This window comes from Acomys russatus, chromosome 2 (assembly GCF_903995435.1).
Source record: "Acomys russatus chromosome 2, mAcoRus1.1, whole genome shotgun sequence".
NCBI lineage: Eukaryota > Metazoa > Chordata > Mammalia > Rodentia > Muridae > Acomys > Acomys russatus.
In genome coordinates this window covers 42,681,606-42,701,954 of record NC_067138.1, presented here as the reverse complement: position 1 = coordinate 42,701,954, position 20,349 = coordinate 42,681,606, and the positions used below count along the sequence as shown (strand labels likewise).

General features: G+C 40.5%; 1 protein-coding gene across 4 annotated transcripts in view; it reads left to right on the top strand.

The window, feature by feature from the left end:
* Cpne3 (copine 3) overlaps nt 1–10,174 on the top strand; it is a 146,882-nt gene extending 136,708 nt beyond the window's left edge. For 3 of the 4 annotated variants that reach the window (XM_051160599.1, XM_051160605.1, XM_051160610.1), the window contains 5 exons: nt 2,023–2,077; nt 2,155–2,206; nt 6,347–6,480; nt 7,463–7,699; nt 9,430–10,174. In XM_051160599.1, coding sequence (XP_051016556.1) covers nt 2,023–2,077; nt 2,155–2,206; nt 6,347–6,480; nt 7,463–7,699; nt 9,430–9,540 — 589 coding nt within the window. In that variant the 3' untranslated portion in view covers nt 9,541–10,174. The remainder of the gene's footprint in view (nt 1–2,022; nt 2,078–2,154; nt 2,207–6,346; nt 6,481–7,462; nt 7,700–9,429) is intronic. The other variant, XM_051160594.1, reaches the window with a different exon arrangement.
* Nucleotides 10,175–20,349: the final 10,175 nt, after the last annotated feature.

Below are 20,349 nucleotides of genomic sequence, written 5' to 3'. Positions count from 1 at the left end.
AAGAGACAGGAGCCCACAATCCGTGAGGCTCTGTAGACAGCAGGAAGAGGAGACAGGGGCCCACAATTGCAGGTGCACTCCCTCTTGGGGCATGCATGATTCAGATGATGCTGAAAAAAAAAGTCTTGTATTCATGTCTCCGCGGGCCAGAACCTGGCCACCTGGCCTCAGCTGGCTCCGAGAACTGGAGGTGAAGCCACAGTCCAAGTGTCAGTTAGCAAAGGAGGCAGTGCTGCTGGTGGGGAACAGCTGTTTCTTCTTTTTCAAGAAGTTTAATACCAAAAGTAAACTTGAGAATTCTTAGGAGGGAAAATATATGATTGGCTTATAATTTGCAGTGTATATAGCTGGTAAGACAATAAAAGCCGTAATCTTGGCAGAGTTTTTATGTGTTCAAATTCCTTAATGTTAAAGCCCAAAAAGGGGGGTGTAGAGATGGCTCAGCAGGGAAGAGCGCTTTCTGTGAAAGTAAGAGAGTCCTGAACTCAGATCTCCAGCACCCACAAAATAGCTTCATACGGCCCTAGGAGCCTATAGTCAGTATTACAAGAGACTGGTGTTCCCTTTGGGTGTTAATAAAAGAATTTACAAAGAAAATCTGTGAACATTTCTAAATAACGTTACAGACAGACTAGAACAAAATTTCTAATATCACGTGGGTTCAATCTTTAATGGAAAATAAGCCCCAAATATTAGGAATTAATACAGGATGAATGAGGTGATTGTGCCTGCTACCATACCTGACAACCTGAGTTTTCCTCTGTTCTCCACATACGTATTGCCACAAGCATGTAAATAAATAAACGTAGTAAATAAGCCTAGAGACTGTTCCCATAGAAAACAGTGCATCCAGTTGTGTTGGCCATTCATCGGTGTGGCTCTGGGAGGACGCCCAAACCCTGAACAACTCAGGACCAATTCAAGTGTTACACACCCAGGTCATACTCTGTGTTCATAAGCCACAGGCTCCAGGTGAACATATGTTTTCTTGGAGAAACTTCAAATTTTTATAATATATGACTTTGCACAATATTTCTATGGTCAAATATGTGAATATTCCCATCAAGTGACATAAGTAAATGCTGTAAGTAACTTTATTATTTCAGGTCAGGTTTTACTTGCCACACAGTCTTGTTTCTTGAAAAAGAAAATAGAGGTTCTCTTTTTTGGTGTGTGGGGTGGGGCTTCTTCATATTTGTTCAGGGAAATAATGCACAAGGTTAAAATAGAAAGTAGTAGGTTCTGGGACGAATTTTATGTCTTCATTTAATGTATGTATGTGTGTATTAGTGTATGTCTGATGTATGTGCAGCACGTGTACTCAGGGACCTGTAGAAATCAGAAAAGGCATTAGATCTCCTGGAACTTGATTTGCAGATGGTTCTAGCCTCAAGATTCGTGCTGGGAATTAAACCCAGGTCCTCTGCCAAAACAAGGCGTCCTCTTAACCACTGAGCCGTCCATCTCTCGCCCTACAGATTTTATTTTTATAAAAGGTACATATAGGGCTATAGGGAGATGGATCAGTGGGTAAGATCTCCTGCTGTGGCAGCATGAGGACCTGAGTCCAAATCATTACGTTCATCTAAGAAGCCAGATGTGGCTACTGCAAGGGAGTAGAGATAGGCAGATCACCGGAGTTGCCGCCTTCTGTCCGCTGCAGCAACACTGTCTTTCGAGGCATCAACAGGGAACGTGATAGAGGAGACACTGTGCATCCTCCTCTGGCTTTTGATAGGCACAGGGGAGTGTCACATAGGTAGCGCGCACACACACACCTGTGTACGTTATTTGCCCTTTTAATGCACAGAAAACATTTAAGATGGGAGTTTTTCCAGTGTTAGCACTGGCGTGTAGTTTAGGGAGTGCTAGGTAATTTTTTGTTTGTAATTTTCTATGACTTTGAGTTTTTAAAATTTAAGCACATATTTTTATTTAAATAATTATAAACAGCTTTTTTTTTTTTTTTTAAGCAAAAGTTGGTTTGACTTGTTATCTATTTTTTTTTTTTTTTTTTTTTAGTGATAAGATGTTTCCAGCTTTTGGCTTTGGAGCTCAGGTGCCTCCTCAGTGGCAGGTAAAATGAAAGCTCCTTTTAAAAGCTTTATTCTGGACTAGCAAACAGGCCTCAGCAGCCCTTTTTTCTTTTAACAGGTGTCTCATGAATTTCCAATGAACTTTAACCCCTCGAACCCCTATTGTAATGGTAAGTAGAGCTTCACTCACCCTTGTCTTTTTCTTGCTGGGTAGAACTACATTTGATTTCTAAATACCAGTTTGAGACACATTTAACTTACTGTTATATATACTAGAAAAATCACCCCAGCTTGGTGACTACGGTGGTAAAGATAATTACGAGGTGAATCAATATTATGATGAAAAGTAAATCCTTCTACCTTAAGAATCTAAGTAGAACAAAACCGTTCACCATCTTCATCATGAAAGTGAAGGTATTTTCACATGCGAATTGACTATAAAGAAACCCCCCATAAAATGAGTAGTTCAGTATCAAAGACTTCTGAGAGAGCTATCAGAGAAACAGTGGTTCTTCTCAGATAAAGTGTCAGTCTTCACACTTCTTGCTGCTAGCGTGGTATTCTCTCAGTGGATAGGATGAGACCAGAACAGAGAGCTGAGCTCCCAGCACATCTTTGTAGACAGCGGGCAACCGGCCTTTGTGTTTCCTTTCAGTTTTTTACTTTACATTTCAGATGAACAAGTGCTTCCTCATTAAAAATAATTTTTTGAAAAACCACATTAAACAAGCAACCTATACTCCCAAGGCTCTTACTGAATTATGTAAGACCGAGTGTTTTGGGGAAGAAAGGTGGGTGTGGGGTTGGAGGTGTTAATTTAGAATTCTAGGTTCTTAAGTTGATATCCTGCAAAGGATTCCCTTTAGACTCCACAAAGTGCATAGCTTCTAGAAGGAAAGGTCTTCCTTCCTTCTCTTTGGAAATAATCACAGGGTGAAAGAGCACGGCTTCCCTTCTGGGGGCTGTTTTCTTTTTGTTCTAAGTAAGTCAGTATTTTCTTGAGACACTTTTGGTACATGATTGTGACCCCTTTTATTTCTGGATATTTATAATTGAATTTTTCTTTTAAGATTAGTGTATGTGTGTTAATATGTTAATTTTGGTATCTGATATTTTGTTTATAAATTTTTTTATAATAAAGTACATAAAGACATTTCTTGTTAAAAATAAAATAAGTAATATGTTTGGTGCTTACCTAAAATTGGAATAGTTTTTGGAAAATAGATGACATATTATCTGAAACTCATTTTAGAAGTTTATTACTTTATAAGTAGTGTGAACCCATTCTTGGTCTGTTTATCAAGCACATAGCCGTTTCACTTTTGGTTTATAGACTAGAAAAACAATCAGTTTGCTTGTAGATCAAGAAATGCTACATAGAAAAACTACAGCCTTATTTTAAGATATCAAAGTTAAGTTCCCTTTTAAAAAAGACATTATTGAGCCTAGTTGCCTAGGTATAACGTTTCACTTGTTGCTTTAATGCTAGGAAGGTTTTCAGTATAATTCAGTTTTAGGTGAGTACTTGTAGACTATATTTGTGAAGAGATTAGATTGTTAAAACCTTCAGAGAGCAGAGCAAGCATAATAATACAAACTGAGAAAATACTTCATCTTCATCAGTGCTCTAATGCTGTGAAAGAGACATCATGAGCCCAGCAGCTCTTAGAAAGCATTTAATTGGGGCTTGCATATAGTGTCAGAGGTTTAGTCCATTATCCTCATGGTGAGGAGCATGGTAGCACATAGGTGGTCATGGTTGCTGAGAGTTCTACATCTGCATACAAAGGTAGCAGGAAGGGAGAAGTAGTTGAGAGTTCTACATAGAGATCTGCAAGCAGGAGGAGGAGGGACACTCTGGGGTGGGCATGAGCGTCTGGAACCTCAAAGCCCACCCCCAGTGACACTTCTTCCCACAAAACTATACCTCCTAATCCTTTCAGATAATACCATGCCCTGGTGACCTATGGGGTCATTCTTACTCAGACCACTGCAACTATTGTGGCTGAAGTTACATGCTCAGCTTTTCTACTGTGGGTTTCATCGCAGTTAATGATGCTGCTAGTCACGGTTACTATTATTGCTATTACTGCTAGACCAGCTCCTAGTTACAGTATCAGTTTATACATGCAAAATCACATCTCTGTGTGAATTGTTCTCACAGGTTGCTCAAGACTACTTGTTTCTGAGTTTAGTATGACCAGAAGGACCAAAGGACTTTCTTGGAACTCTTAAAGTTTAAGAGGAGAAAATTGGTGTTCTCCTCTTGTCCTTGTTGATTTAAACCGAGAAACAAGATTTTTCACAGGGCTTGGGAGATAAATCAGTGAGTAAGAACACTTGCTGTACGGACATGAGTACCTGAGTTCAAATCGCCACCACCATCTAAAAAGCTAGGCATGGACTGCATATCCCTGCAACTCCATTGGCGAGCAGAGACAGGTAGAGCTTGAGAATTCATTGGCTAGCTAGGCTAGCCAAAATTATGAGATCCTACAGTCAGGTAAAAGGTGGCGAGCAATGATGGTCACCTGCTGGCCTGTTCTGCTCTCTGTGTGGCATGCACAAGTGTGCATAACTGTACACATACTTGTGTGTCCCACACATACACACCACATATTAAATAAATAAAAATTAAAAATACACTAAAGTAAGAAAATAAACTTTCTTTAGAAAGGACCAGAGAATAGTTTGTGTGGTTTCAGAACATTTGCCTGCATCCTGTGCTGTCAGAGGACAGAATCAACACATGTAACTAGGATACTCATTTGTAGACAGTGCTTTTCACCAAGGATACTAGCCCACTCGCCAAGCTATGATGTTCTAACAGAAATGTCTCTACATCTAAATGACATTGGCACATTTGTTCGTTACTCATTTGACTTGTAATTAGATCACAACTGTTTTCCTTCTTTCCTTCCTTCTTTCTTTCCTTCCTTTGGTTTTTCCAGATAGGGTCTCTCTGTGTAGCCTTGGCTGTCCTGGACTCTTGTAGGCCAGGCTGGCCTTAAACTCACAGAGATCTGACTGCCTCTGCCTCTGCCTCTGCCTCTGCCTCTGCCTCTGCCTCTGCCTCCCTGAGTTGCTAGGATTACAGATGTGCGCCACCACACCCAGCTTCATATTTCTTTTTAATTTTTTTTTTTATGAAACAGGATCTTGCCATAAGCCTGGGCTATAAACTTGGAATCTTCCTACCTTAGTTTTCTGAGTATTGGATCTATCACTACACCCAGCTGTCCAAGTTACTTAGCCTGTCCAACTTGCTATTAATTAATTAGACTGGGAGGCCTGAGGCTAGTTTTCAGTTTCTACAGAAAAATTAAGGAAAAAGCCTATGTTCGAATATTTAGAATTAATACTATCCACTATACCTTGCTTGCCCCTTATTATATCATCTAATTAATTAGACTTAATCAGTTTTATTACCATACATTTTTATAGAACTTTATAGAGCATGTGCAAATAAGCGTTCCACTCAGCAGTAATTTTTTTTTCTGCTTATCAGTTTTAAGTGCTGCACCTTTCCCAGCAAAAACACATTAAAATTAAGCATAAAGTTAAAGTTAAACCTCAAACCCCTACCCAGATCTAGCCAATGGACAGGACATTCTCCATAGTTGAGTGGAGAGTGGGGTATGACTTTCACACGTACTCTGGTGCCTCATGTTTGACCATGTCCCCTGGAGGGGGAGACCTGGTGGCACTCAGAGGAAGGATAGCAGGCTACCAAGAAGAGACTTGATACCCTATGAGCACATACAGGGGGAGGAGGTCCCCCTCAGTCATAGTCATAGGGGAGGGGAGTAAGGGAAAAATGGGAGGGAGGGAGGAATGGGAAGATACAAGGGGTGGGATAACCATTGAGATGTACTAAGAATAAATTAATAAAATAAAATTTAAAAGTTAAAAAAAAATTAAGCATAAATATAGCAGTCCTATCTGAGATAAGAATGCATGCTTTCGGTTCGGCGAGACTGTGTTGTAGCTTTTTATAATGAAGCTTAGCCATGAAGAATTCATGAATGTGGAACTTTTCCTTAGTCAAGCCTTGCTTGATTTTGGTTTTGGTTTTGTTGTTTGCGTTGTATCTTTTTTTTTTTTTTTTTTTTCTCTTTTGTTTTGTGTTTGTGACGTGGACTCACTATAGTTAAAGTGATTAAATACTTCTACCCCAGACTCCCCAGAGCTGGAATAATAGCCATTATTCACCGACCCATTATGTATATAACTGTGTTCCCATTACTGTCAGTTAACAAATAATATTGGAGAATTTTTAATACTGCTTTTTTTTTTTTTTTTAAATCTAGGAATCCAAGGCATTATAGAGGCTTATCGGACCTGTCTTCCTCAGATAAAACTGTATGGACCAACTAATTTTTCTCCAATTATAAACCACGTGGCCAGGTTTGCAGCTGCAGCCACACAACAGCAGACAGCTTCTGTAAGTGCTCTAGGCTTAGGAACAGGAAGGACAGGGTTGGCACTTCTTCCCAGTTGCCATACTGTTGTTTATCGAGTTTGTCAAGATACTACATCAAGAACAAGAAATGATGATGTATTCAGTATTGGTTTGGGAGCAGTATCTGTTGCAATTAATTATCACTAAAACAAAATAGTGCTTGCTTTTACAAATATATTTACTTAGATTCAACCCAAAAAAAATTTTTTTAAAGACCAACCAAAGGAACAAAGGCTATTACTTAACTTTTAGGAAAGATACTTCACGTGAAGGTCTTTGAGTACTTTTATCAGTTGCTGGTGTTGTGTCACTTACACTACAGAGGTTTGAACTTGCTGACCACTACTAGTCAGATGTTGGGTACCAAATCTCCTAAGCTGTAAGGACAAGCATTGTGGGGCGCCCCCTTTGTCCAGGTATTGAAACTTGGGTCGGAGAAAACACACTCACAGTTCTAAGTTACTCTCAAAAATCTCAATGTTGTCTTAAGTTTAACTGTCCCAAGAAAATGAAATCCCAATTTTATATGACATTTTACTACTATGGAAAGTTTCATCACAGAAGACAAACTTTTTAAAGCAAGTGCTATAGCTGGGCAGATAATCCTCCTTCAGAAGGTTTGGAAGGAGTTGCCATTTGCTCCCTGCTCCAAGCTCTGAAATGTTCAGGGCTTCAGTTTAATGAGTGTTTATTCCTCTACTTGCTTGAAAGGTTTATCTACGACATTTAGATGTCTTCTGTGTATTTTTCCAACCTATTCTGTGGTGTGTTGCTCTTCTAATGAGTGTTCAGTTTTTGTAAGAGTGAGTGCCTGTCATCAAAGAATTAGAGAGTATTTTATGCAGATGGTATCCTAGACACAGGCCGGTAAGTAAAATGAGTTGAGAGAGACAGACTCATTAGACCATTCCTCTCACTGTTTAACCTTGACCTGCTCAGTAGATGTGTTTTCTTTTTTTGGCAGCAATACTTCGTTCTCTTGATCATCACCGATGGTGTGATCACAGACCTTGATGAAACCAGACAGGCTATCGTCAATGCTGCCAAGCTGCCCATGTCTATCATCATTGTCGGAGTTGGCGGAGCTGACTTTAGTGCCATGGAGTTTCTAGATGGTGATGGTGGAAGTCTTCGCTCCCCTTCAGGCGAGGTGGCCATAAGAGATATTGTTCAGTTCGTGCCTTTCAGACAGTTCCAGAATGTGAGTACCGTTCTTTCTGACGTAAACACAGATCTTGTGGATGGTATTGCTTTTGCATGAGAGTTCTGATTTGGTTGGGCATTTTTACATCTTTTGTGCTTTTGCTGTAATTGTATGATAAACTATTAAAATGATATTGTGAACATGTTAAGTTCTTTCTTTTGTATTACTTGCTTTCCTCGTGGCTATGAAATATTACCTGGCAAAGGCAACTTGAGGAAAGAAAAGTTTGCTTTGGTTAATAGTCCCTTGTGGTGGGAACAGCATGAAGGAAGGACTTTAAGGCAGCTGTCACAGTACATCTATAGTCAAGAAGCAGAGAGGATGAATTTGGGTGCCGTCTTACGCATGTATTTGCTGTGATAAGACACTGGCCTACACTAACGTGGGAAAGAGATTTTATTTTGCGTACACTTTCTTACCACAATCCATTATCCAGGAGAGTCAAGGCAGGAACCTGGACGCACTAACCAAAGCAGATGCCACAGAGGGGTGCTGCTTACTGGCTTACTCTCATGGCTTGCTTAGCCTGCTTTCTTATCGAACCCAGGACCACCAGTCTAGGGGAGGCACCACTTACAAAAAAGGTTCTATATAAATGGAATCATACTGTATATGAAGTAAAGGATTGGCCTTTGGTTTTTTTGTTTTTTGTTTTTGTCTTGTTTCTTTCATGTAGAATTATTCTTCTGAGAGTCACCTGTGTTGTTGTATGCATTCCTTTTCGGTTCTGGTTGATTTTTGAAAACTTGAGATAGCCTCCGTGCTGACTCGGAATCCCCAGAATAGATAGACCAGGCTGACTATTTTGAGAGGGCAGAGAAGAATTTCATGTATAATGCTATATGAAATACAGTCTTCTATCCACATTTTTAAGAAACCTATATGTGAATGTTTTAGCAGCGTTATGCATAATAGATAAGAGCTGTAAACAACTCAGATGTTCTTCAACAGGGAAAAGATTAGCAAAACAATGGTACATCCATAGCCTGGGATACTTATGAACAGACTTTTAAAAGTTTCTGGTGTTTTAACAAAGGCAGATAGTGTTACACGAAGGTTGCTTGGGAAAAGAAGGATTCAGAATTAATTCTGTTTAAACTTAGGCCACTCCTGTAATCTCAAACTGTGTTTCATATAGGATTGTTCATTAGATTGTTACATGCTCCTTTCAGAATGGTGACTGATACCCAGAACTTTTAAAAATTATTTTATAATATTACATTGCATATAGTAGTCATGAGATAACTAATAAACCTTTGTGTGTCTAACATAAAGTCTTTAAGCACAAACCGAATAAGCTTTTAACACACTGACTTTCAGAAAAGGAGAAAAGATAAAGATACATTAAAAAATAGAAGGCCATAGGTAACATTGGTTGCCTTTTTCTTATCATGCGGATTGCTCCTAAGGTACACGCCTAGGGACTGGGAATTGCTGCATTCTAATGACTGCTGAGTTATCTCTAGTATTACCAAACAGCAGATAATCAGTCAAGTGTGTCTGTGTGTGTGTGTGTGTGTGTGTGTGTGTGTGTGTGTGTGCGCGCGCGCGCGTGTGCGCAATCCCAGCACGGGGCAGACAGGCACGAGAATGGATAGCTCAGGGTCATACTTAATTACAGAGTGAGCGAAAGGCCAGTTTGTGTTACATGAGACACACAGGAAACACCTAAGCAAGCTAGCCGATGTCCAGTTTGTATAGTGACTATGATTTTGTTTTTCCTTAAGGCTCCCAAAGAAGCACTTGCTCAGTGTGTCCTGGCAGAGATTCCCCAGCAGGTGGTGGGCTACTTCAACACATACAAACTCCTTCCTCCCAAAAATCCAACTGTGAAATAGAAGGAGCCAGTACAACCACAGGATTCATAAGCTGTATGGAGCAATGGCATTTCCTACACAGAATGATGTGTCTGCCTTCTGTGCTTTTCACCCCCAGCGTTACTGATATAAACCCAGGGTTTTGTATATATTATATCTGTTTAAAGCATACATTTTATACTTTTTGAAGTGGACCAGAGCAAATGAATCAATGAATTCAATGATTCTTAGTGATTTATAGAAATTAAAGAGTGTTATTTGGAATGGAATCTAATGTGGGAAAAGTGGAGTTTGTTAGTTTGTTGTCTACTTTCTATAATGAAAATGCCATTTTTAAATGATGCCAGTAAAGCAAATGAATTACAGGACGATGTGTGTGCACGTTGCTATATGGTTTATAGTAAATATTTTGCAAGCCAGCGTCTGTGTTTGTGACTGAGAGCTGCTTAAGTTAAATAGTGCTGAACTTGTGCCTATGACTTTGTGTTCTGTTCCCTTTCTATGCTGCAATGCTTTCGTATACAAAACTGTTTTCATATGGGTCTTTATGAAAAGCATTGGGCTTACTTAGATTTTAAATTGTACAATCAACCAGTGGAAAGATCTTTGAGGAAAGACATTTTTATTTGCTCTTTGAAATCTTTTCTTTTCACTGTGAACTGTTGTGCACACCATGGTCAGGTTCAACCTTTGCCTTACAGAGTAAACAAGACACTCAAGCTTCTGTCGACGTACAAATGATAGGTCATGCCAGAGGGTACATGATTAGATCAGAGAAAAGTAACTAAGTGATTAGGATTGCTTTATTCACTAAAGGTTTGAGGACCAAATATTTCAGATGAAATATCATGGTTGCAGTCCAGGCATGGCGGCACATCATCCTGGCACTTGGGAGGCAGAAGGTCACTACAAATCACCCCACCTACATACACAATGAGTTCCAGGCCAGCCCACTACACAGTGTTTCAGAATAACAAATAAAAGCAAATAATTGAGAAATCCATTTCTTCTAACAAGTGACATAATTGGGAGAGGTCATTTTCATTCTTTCTTAGCTAAGGTCCTTTGCATTGATTTGTATAGGTTTATTTAGATTTTTTTCTTGTCTTTTACAAATACTATTTTTGTTTTCTTTAAACTTATATTTCTAGTTATTTATTAACCAGTTCCATTTTTCATTTCAATAATGTACTATTTCCTAAGTTCAGAATGTATTCTATTAAGCATAAAACCTGATACAACATTTTTAAAAGAAAAAAAAAAAAAAAACCCAACATATATAACCCCTTTTCTAACTGCTACATTTCGATAGAGGGCCTTAATAGGCTTATTTTGAAGAATGAATTATCTTAACTTTACCCTTTGTGCTTAGTGAGCACACATTTTTAGAATAGATTCTATAACATTTGCCTGATGATCTGAATGTCAGATACTTTTCCTATCTATGTAGTGGTCAATTATCACTAACAATTTAACATTTAGAGTTGTGTATTCATCACATATTCTTAAGTGGATGCCCACAGTACCTCTCAGTGGTCCTTTCAGTGTTACCGAGTCCCTGCACCACTGCCTGAGTCTTTGTTCTCTGGGGTCTGGCTCAGGAGATCTACTTGTCTTGTTTGCCCAGCCGAGTGGGTGGTTGCCTCCGTCTCATATATGTAGCTGGCGTCTGGATATGTGCTGTTAACCTGAAGCAGTGCACCTCTGTAGCAGGGTTTCTTAAGTTTATTTTCACTTCTAGTTCTTTCACCCAAGAAATTTTTATGCAACCCCAATTTTATAGGTATTTAAGATAGATGTACACACAAAACATTGCAGACAAACAGAATGAAATTTATTTTAGGTGCCTGGAGAGATGACTCAGGGTTAAGAGCACATATTACTCTTGCAGAGGACCTGTTCGTCTCCAGCACCTGTATCAGGCAGCTCCAGTTTCAGGGGATCTGGTGCTCTCTTCTGTCCTCCATGAGCACACACACACGCACACACACACACACACACACACACACACACACACACACACACACACACAGAGAGAGAGACGGAGAGAGAAGGGGTAGAGGGAGGGGGGAAGGGGGAGAAAGAGAGAGAGAACAAATCTATGTAACAATTTTTGTTAGACTTACAACTTGGCCATCTATTAAAGGTGAAAGCGTATTTGCCTACTCTCCAGGTGGATATGCTTCCTTGTTTTTTTACAAAAGAATTAGATCTCAGCTGAGTATTTGGTATTGCAGTACAAAGAGCATCTTTGATATACTTCAGATTTGTTTGATATTTTGATTTTATAATCAAATGTCATAAATATGTTTAAGGATGTTTCAGAAGTTGGAAATGTCTTACAGAGTCTCTGTATGTTAAGTGGTAGGAGAGGCCTTCTTGTCTCTGAAGCAGGCATCGCTGGATTGGCTTAGCCCCAGTACTCAAAACTGCAGGCCCTTCATCTTGCAGCCATCTTGTTTCTGCCGTTTGGTCCTTAGCAGTTTTATATTCTGGCTTACCAGAATTGTTTCCTTTTAAAATAATTTTTTTAAGTTACTTATCTTGATCAGGTTTTATAGATTTGTCATTATTCATAAGAGCTGTGATTCTGGCAAATTAAAGTAATGCATACTTTTCTGCAGTTTGCAATAAAAGCATTTCCAACTTCTAGATTATCATTATAAGGTTCTTAGTTTCAGCACTCAGCTTCATTCCATACTATTTTATGTTTTGTACCTAAATATTTATCTTCCTTGTTGTACCATTATTTGAACAAATGCCATTCCATCTCAAAATACAACCAAAATAAAAATCACCAAATTGACCTTTATTCTTCTGTAACCACGTATGAATGTGGTCATGCTGTACACAGATGTATGATTTCTCACGTGCATTTGTTCAGAAATAGTACTCGAATGGGCCCAGTCACCTCATCTTCTTTAAAGATTGTGTTTAAGATTGATTTTTTTTTTTTTTAAAGACTTAAAATTTTAAGTCTTCTGAGGGATTTACAAGTGTTCACTTTAGACAGTGCTTGGTCAGCTTTTCCAAAGCATAGCCAGGGTCTCATTGATGCTTGTGTTGCATTTTGACATGCGTTGCCCTCTTCGTTTCCTACATTTCCTAGGAAGCTATCTTCAGGAGTGCGTTCTAGTCTATTTTTCTTGAAGATGTAAGATAAGCTAGCAGCTGGGTGGAAGTTGCGATCAGTTGTAGTGGATGCCATATGTCACAGGATGCTCATAACTTACTAATTCAGGATTTTATGCTAAATATATCTTCAGGACAAGTTCCCTTTGAATAAAGCTACTTCTTGATGTAACGTGGCTGTTTTATTTTCGTTTTTATTTCTCTACAACTTACCAATAGGAAATGAAGCTGGGGGGGCGGGGTAGCTCAGTGGGTAAGACCATTGCTATGTAAACGTGAGGACTAGAGTTCATGCCCCTGTACCCATGTAAAAAGCCAAGCGTGGCCACACAGGCTTTAACCCCAGTAATGGAGGCCACAGACACGGCCTTGCTGGGGCTTGCTGGCTACCAGCCTAGCTCAGAACTGGCAAGCTCCAGGTTCCGTGAGAGGCTCTCGCTCAATGGACTAAGGTAGAGAGCAATAGAGAAGGACACTTGGTGTCCTCTCCCCCCTGCACAACTTATTCATACACTCATATACCATACATACAAAAGAAATATAATAGAAAAGATAGAAGTAAATAAAAAAAATTAGTCCAATTTTGGGTGCCATTAAAAAAAAAAGGCCAGGTGCAGTGGTGCATGCCTATGATCCCAGCACTCAGGAGGCAGAGGCAGAGACAGGTGGATAGCTGTGAGTTCAAGGCCAATCTAGTCTAGATAGCAAGTCCAGGACAGCCAAGGCTACACAGAGAAACCCTGTCTCAAACAACAACAAAAACCACAGATCAGGCATCTAGAGAGGGCCCCTGCTGTGTCATAACATGGTGGAAGGGCAGAGAACATGTGAAACACTGGGGGAAACTGGGCTGTTGTGTCAGGAACCCACTTCCATAGCCACTGGCCTGCACCTGCAACAGAAGCATTATCCATTCAAGGGAGCTAAGAACTGAATGGTACCTGATAAAACGGTTAAGCAGGTGGTATGAAGCCCTTTGAGAATGCAAACAAACAGACAAGAAATGGCCAGTATGAAATGTTTTAAGTATGCCAAAAGTGGCATTTGTTGAGTATAAGATATGAGAAAAGGTATTCAAGGAAGGGAGAGATGAAAGAAAGCAAATGGTGGGGTTCATCCTGGGAGCCCCTCTGCAGACAGGAGGGCTGGGTCTTAGGGTAACGGTAGCAGGATAATGTTGAATAGGTTTCAGGAGTGGCATATTTGCAATTTGGAAAGACTTGGAGGGCCTTACAGTTTAGTCATTGTCACAGGCCCAGAGCTCCAGGGCTCTAGAGAACTGTGTTGCCAAAGCCAATTCAGGCCACAGTGCCACACAAACCAAGGAGTTGGCGCCACCACCTTCTGGTGTGACCAGGCTGGTTCTGGGTCTGTTTCCAGATTATCTGTGTTGCTGCAAGCCTTTCCTCTGTACCAGGTCATTAATTGGCTCCACCTCATCTGTCCCTGCAATGGCTCAGAGGCTGGTACACACCTGGTAATTACACAGAACTCTATCTAGAATTAAGTCTTGCTTATGACAAGATCATCACCCTGTCACTTGTCACTAATCATCACTGTTTTGACATATTCCCCCAGAAAAGTCACAGGAAAGTTTGCAAATTACCTTGGGGACTGTCTTATGTGTGTTTTCCCCAAAGAAATGATGGACAAGGCACTTCAAGCAGAGCTTTGTCTCTGTACTGCTTGGGCAAGGGGAAATGGATCTTTGATTCATTAGCAGGCTCACAGGGCACCAGGTTTAGAAACAGCATCTGCTCTTGAGAGCCGGACTCAGAATTCCAGGAGCTAGGGAGCTCTCAGGGGTTCTCAAGAGGAAGAATGGATAGGAAATCATCTGTTCTCCTCAACCATCACACCTGCCTTAGTTTCTTTCCTATTGCTGTGAATAGACACCATGACTAAGGCAATTTATTTTTTAAAAATGTTTATTAGACCTCATGGTTTCAGAGGTTTAGAGTCCATGGTAGCAGCAAGTATGGCACTGGAGTAGTAGCTGAGAGCTAACATCGTGATCCACAGCCTTAAGGCAGAGGGAGAGCCAACTGAAAATGGCAAGGGATTCTGAAACCTCAGAGCCCAGCCCCTGATGGCACGCCAATGAGGCCATACCTAATTCTTTCTAAACATTTCCACAAACTAAAGACCAAGTACATATATATATATATATATGTGTGTGTATGTGTGTGTGTATGTACACACACACACACACATGCTTATGGGAGTCATTTTCATTCAAACCACCATCCTGTGAAAAGTATTAAACTTCCTCTTGCATATATAGTTACCGAGTAGCTCCCTACTGGTAATCAGTAAATGATTCTTTTGAAGTAAGATTCTGATACCTCCAAAGCTTATGATTTAATAAGGAAATGGGGGTTTGTAAAAACAATGCAGAAATAAGTGAAGTCCTCAGTGGTAGGGGTAAGGCTGTTTCTTCACACTTTCAGGCATTTATGGGTAACCACAAATGGCCTTTGAGAGACAGGGCACATCCTTTGCCCCATCCGCACTGTGGACACATTCCCTCACACAAACTCAGGTCATTAGCATCTTCATTTGACCCAACCCCATGTGGCTCCTCTCTACAGTTCATATTTTGCCTCTTATATCCCACTTCTGTAGGCTCAGTTTTCTTATCCAATATATTTTATTACAACTTACTAACTGAGCGTACGGTCACTTATAATGCGGCTAACCAATATAATAGGAACCGAGGATTAAAGAACACAATAACAGAACTGTAAGGATATCAGTTCTGAGGAACAATTGTCCTGGTGTAATCAGCAGGATTTCTTCTGCTGGAACCTGGAGTAACAAGAACCCAGAGCCTCAGCAGGAGCTGGAGCCACGAAGCCTTCCCTCACGCGGTTCTCTCTAGGAGCATCTCGATGAACAGCCAAAACTATCTGATGTCTCCAATAGGCCCCGCCTCTAGTTTTTGGGTCATTTTATATATCTCCTCCCAGAGTCTGTTCATGGGCTCTTTTCAGCTGGCAACAATCAAGCTCCCGCACGAGGTGGTCGGTCTTCTAGTGGATTAATATCACCTGTTTTCTCACAAAACCATTCCGATCCCACACTTGGGATCATAAAAAATATGTTTATGTCTCCTTCACACTTCTCTCCAGTGCCCCAAACCCCTGCTTTCTCAGAAACTAGGTCATTTTTTAGTAAATTCCTTATATTGATGTTTTACTGAGCTCTTGCATTTTGTAGTCCTAACTAAAACCTGCTTTTCATAAAGAACATTATTTTACCTCTTCTGCAGCCCTGTCAAGTACAGGCTTATCTCCTCTTCCTGGTTTTCTTTTCCTTTCTTTCTTTCTTTCTTTCTTTCTTTCTTTCTTTCTGTCTTTCTTTCTATTTTGGTTTTTCAAGACAAGGTTTCTCTGTGTAGCCTTGGCTGTCCTGGACTCACTTTGTAGATCAGGCTGGCCTCAAACTTACAGTGGTCCACCTGCCTCTGCCTCCCAAGTGCTGGGATTAAAGGCGTGCACCATCACACCCAGCCATCTTCCTGATTTTCTACCACCAGTGGTGTGACCTAGCTGTCCCTTCTGCTCTGAGATAGTTTTTCTCCCTTTAAGCTCTCCAACTTTGAATGTTAATTATAAGTTACAGTATATTCCTCTTTCTGGTATACTCTTACCCTATAGTCTAAACTATTTAGTAGTATAATAAACCCCACCTCTACACTTTTTAAATTTTATTTTAAAATTGTGTGTGTATATGTGAGTATATTCATGTGAATGAAAGTGCCCTGGAAGAGCACAGCAGGACCCTTGAGCTGGGGTTGCACTCTGTTAGGAGCTGCCCGATATGGGTGCTGGAACTAAATTGAGGTCCTCAGCAAGAGCTGTACACACTTTTAACCATGGAGCTCTCTCTCTCCAGCCCCTTATTCCAAAATACACATATCAAAAAAAATCTTAGTTTTAGGTTTAATATTCCACTTTACAATAACAACTTACTTTCCCTTATATTCCTTCTGGAGCCATAACTCTAACACATCTTTATCCATCAGGGTGCTGATAGATAACCTGTGTTCCACACAGAAGGCTTGGAGTGGATGTAGTCAATAGCCTGGTGACCAATGCTATCTGCAGGGCAGGTTACACCTGATTCCACCCGACTGTTATATTTATTTCAGACTCTTCCTCTCTAGTCCTCTATCTTGAACACTGCTTCTCAGTCAGTAGAACCCATCCTTACGGGACATGTCACGTGTACTTTACAAATGGAGCAGAGGGTGGTTAATAGACTAGGTGACCTCTGTGCTGTCTATAGGGGCAGCCATGTCTGGCTCCCCCAGGCTTTTATGTTTATCTCAGTGACTCTCCCTTCATCTTATCTTGAGCATTGTTTCTTAGCCAATGGAACCCATCTTTATGGAAGAAGTCATATGTTTTGTAAAGAGCCTCAATGTAATCATGTACTGAAAGGATTGAGTTAATTATTGTACAGAAATGTTTCCCCAAAAGTGTGCTGTGCTTAAATGGTCATAAAATAAACTGTCCAGTGTCAGTCTCTAGACGTTCGAACCAAGACCAGCTTCTGAGTCACGTTGAACCAGATTTCCTTCTTGTCTCACACGAATTGTCACTCTGGCAGCCCTGGTATTTGCAGAGAAATCCTCCCGCCTCTCTTGCTTTTTCTATATTATCCTATGCAACCTTCCACACCTAGGTGAAATGCCAGAACACTCATGTAGGTCTCCCATACCTTCCCATTGCCTTCGGTAAGCATTCCTGCACTGAGACCTTGTTTTCACAACTTAAGGCAAAGGTGAAAAGAAACTATTAATATGTTAACTAATTGACAGAAGTGTTCCCTGACATCGTAGGTACAAACCTGTAATCTGTCCATCTAGTGCTCTGGGCTGTCTGGCCCCTCTAAACCTGTTCAGTCTCCTGTCAAGACAGCAAGGATTACATAGCAAGAGCCTGTCTCTAGAAAGACGGGGGGGGGGGGGGGGGGGGGAGAGGGTGGATACCAGAGAAAGAGAAAATATAATTAAAGAAACCAAATAATGGGAGAAGAGACTCATATATAAACAATGATAGCAGTTACTTGTTTTCAGGAGATCCACCAAGTTAAAATATAAACATCTTTTTGATTCAGTATAAGGAACCTAATGTGAAGGTGACGGCTGTGACACCTGTCAGCTCATTGATCGCTAGATAGGTAATTGTCCTCACTCTCCATTATATGTGTGTGTGTCCGTCCTACAGTTGTGCCCTTGGTAGAAGAGGATGACCTTCTCTGATAGAAAAGGACTCTTCCTCTGCACAGGGTAGATGATCTTAAACCCTCCTTGAATCTCCCAAAGAGCTCTCAGGGCAGGAATACTGAAGGCAGTGGGAAGGTGTGGGAGAGCCGGCCACATAGCTGTTTGGCATTTCATCTGGGGGTGAAAGGTTGCAGAGGGTATTGTAGGAAAAACAAGACAGGCTTGCAGGGAATTATCAGTGGCAAAAGACAGTAGGGAAAAAGACTAGGCATTGTTAGGATAAAGAGTGTGTGCTATGATAGTCATCGTTTCAGAAGTAAATCTTTTTCCTCACTCTTAGAAATGTGACATTTAAAAACTATATTACTTCTTTCATGTAGTCCTATTTTTGGTGAGGTCTGTGATTAGTCCCTTTCTGTGGGACAAACAGGAAAAAGTCACAACACAGCAGGCTTGGTCATTATTTGACCCCAAGAAATGTATTTTTTTTTTTTAACTAGAAAAAAGTCCTTTCAGAATGAGCTACTCCTGTCAGTTCATGGTGTTTCCATTTGAAAACCAATGTGTACCTTTGCCTTTGGAGTCTCCCATACTCTTACAACCCATAATACAGGATTCCATACTTATTAAATGAGAATGTGAGCAAGAATCTGAACTTCCTCTCATGTTTCTGGTTCTAGAGGCAGCCACAAGGTATTTAAGGCTGGATGTGAGAAACCGCACCACCAGTCTGGTTAATAACCCTTAGGAGGCACCACGTGCTTAACTCTGCGTTCCTGCAATTGCCAACAAAAGAGATTGCTCAGACGTTTGTCACACCATCATGTACAATGAGCAGAGGTGGGAAGGGACTGAGAGGGGGACTGTGACCTCTCAGGCACTTCTCGCTTTCCTCATCCCAGGGAGTTATTGTCTAGAAATGTCAGGTTGTATTGCTTAATGACGCTCATTTATTTGACCTTTGTACCATCCGTTCTAGTCACAAAAGTTATAGTGTGAAAAATATAGCCAGCCATAAAATTTCATAGGGGAAAACATCAAATTTTACTACAGCGTTATGGATAAGGTGCGTAAAACATGAATCCCAAGTGTCTTTGGGTTGATTAGATGTAATAAATTACAGAGTGGAGTGGTGATTAATAGCTGCTAAAGATTTACAAAGAATTCTCCTAGGAAGACAACAGGATTATTGCAGATATAGAACAGGTTCAAATTATAGAAAGTGCAAATTCTCCTTATTGGAGTTCTGTGTAGCAATTTTTATCTAACATGTAGCCAACATGAATCAATCTGTTGCATATTAGTCTGGTATTATTTAATATCAGTATTAAGCCAGAAGTGGTCCCTAGACTCCGGAGCCGGAATCATGTTCCTCCTGCAGTTAGATCTTGGAGCTTTGGACCCATTTATCCTAACTTCTGTGGACTACGCTATAAAGTAATCTCTACTAGAAAGTTCTTCTCACTATTAAATGAAAGAATCGTTTCCTTATTTTTCAACATGGTTTGTGTATACGGTTGCAAGATTTAGCAAACAAAAGTGCAGGACATAAACTAAATTTGAGTCTCATAAGAAAGCCTATAAAATTAGGCCCGTTAGAAGTGTGGCACAGGCATGTCTGTACCCCGAACTATTCATCAAGTATGGAATATATATATATATATATTTATTTATTCTACTTATTTTTATTAATTTATTCTTGTTACATCTCAATGGTTATCCCATCCCTTGTATCCTCCCATTCCTCCCTCCCTCCCATTTACCCCTTACTCCCCTCCCCTATGACTGTGCCTGAGGGGGACTTCCTCCCCCTTTATATGCTCATAGGGTATCAAGTCTCTTCTTGGTAACCTGCTATCCTTCCTCTGAATGCCACCAGGTCTCCCCCTCCAGGGGACATGGTCAAATATGAGGCACCAGAGTACGTGTGATAGTCATACCCCACTCTCCACTCAACTGTGGAGAATGTCCGGATTCTATATATTAGGACAACTGTGCCAGAGTGATAGATGGCAAACTACACTCAGTCCTCTCAGCCCCTCAGGACCTAGTTGTTTTGCAGTGTGGCTCTTCAGTCCTCCTATCAGGAAGTAGTTACTGTTTTCCACCTGCTTGAATCTGGGCTCGTCTTTCATCTAGAGTGGTGACTTACTACCCTTGAATGTGGTAGAGGGGTTGACGTACCAACCCTGAGTGTAGGCTTTAGACTGTTCTCATTTCTGCTTTCATTGTGTCTTTGGTGCCCCGTACACCTGCCAAGCCAGGGTCAACCTTTTTCGAGAATAAATGGGAAACTACTTGGATTAGAAAAAGAAGCCCTCTCATCTGAAATGGTCCTACTTCAGCCCACCCCAGTCAATTCACTTAAGTTAAGCCCAAATGGGATGGAGGAATCATCCAAAGTGATTAAAGGCATGACAACAAAAGGCAGAGTGAGGCTTTTTATGATGTTTTGGGAGAGTGAA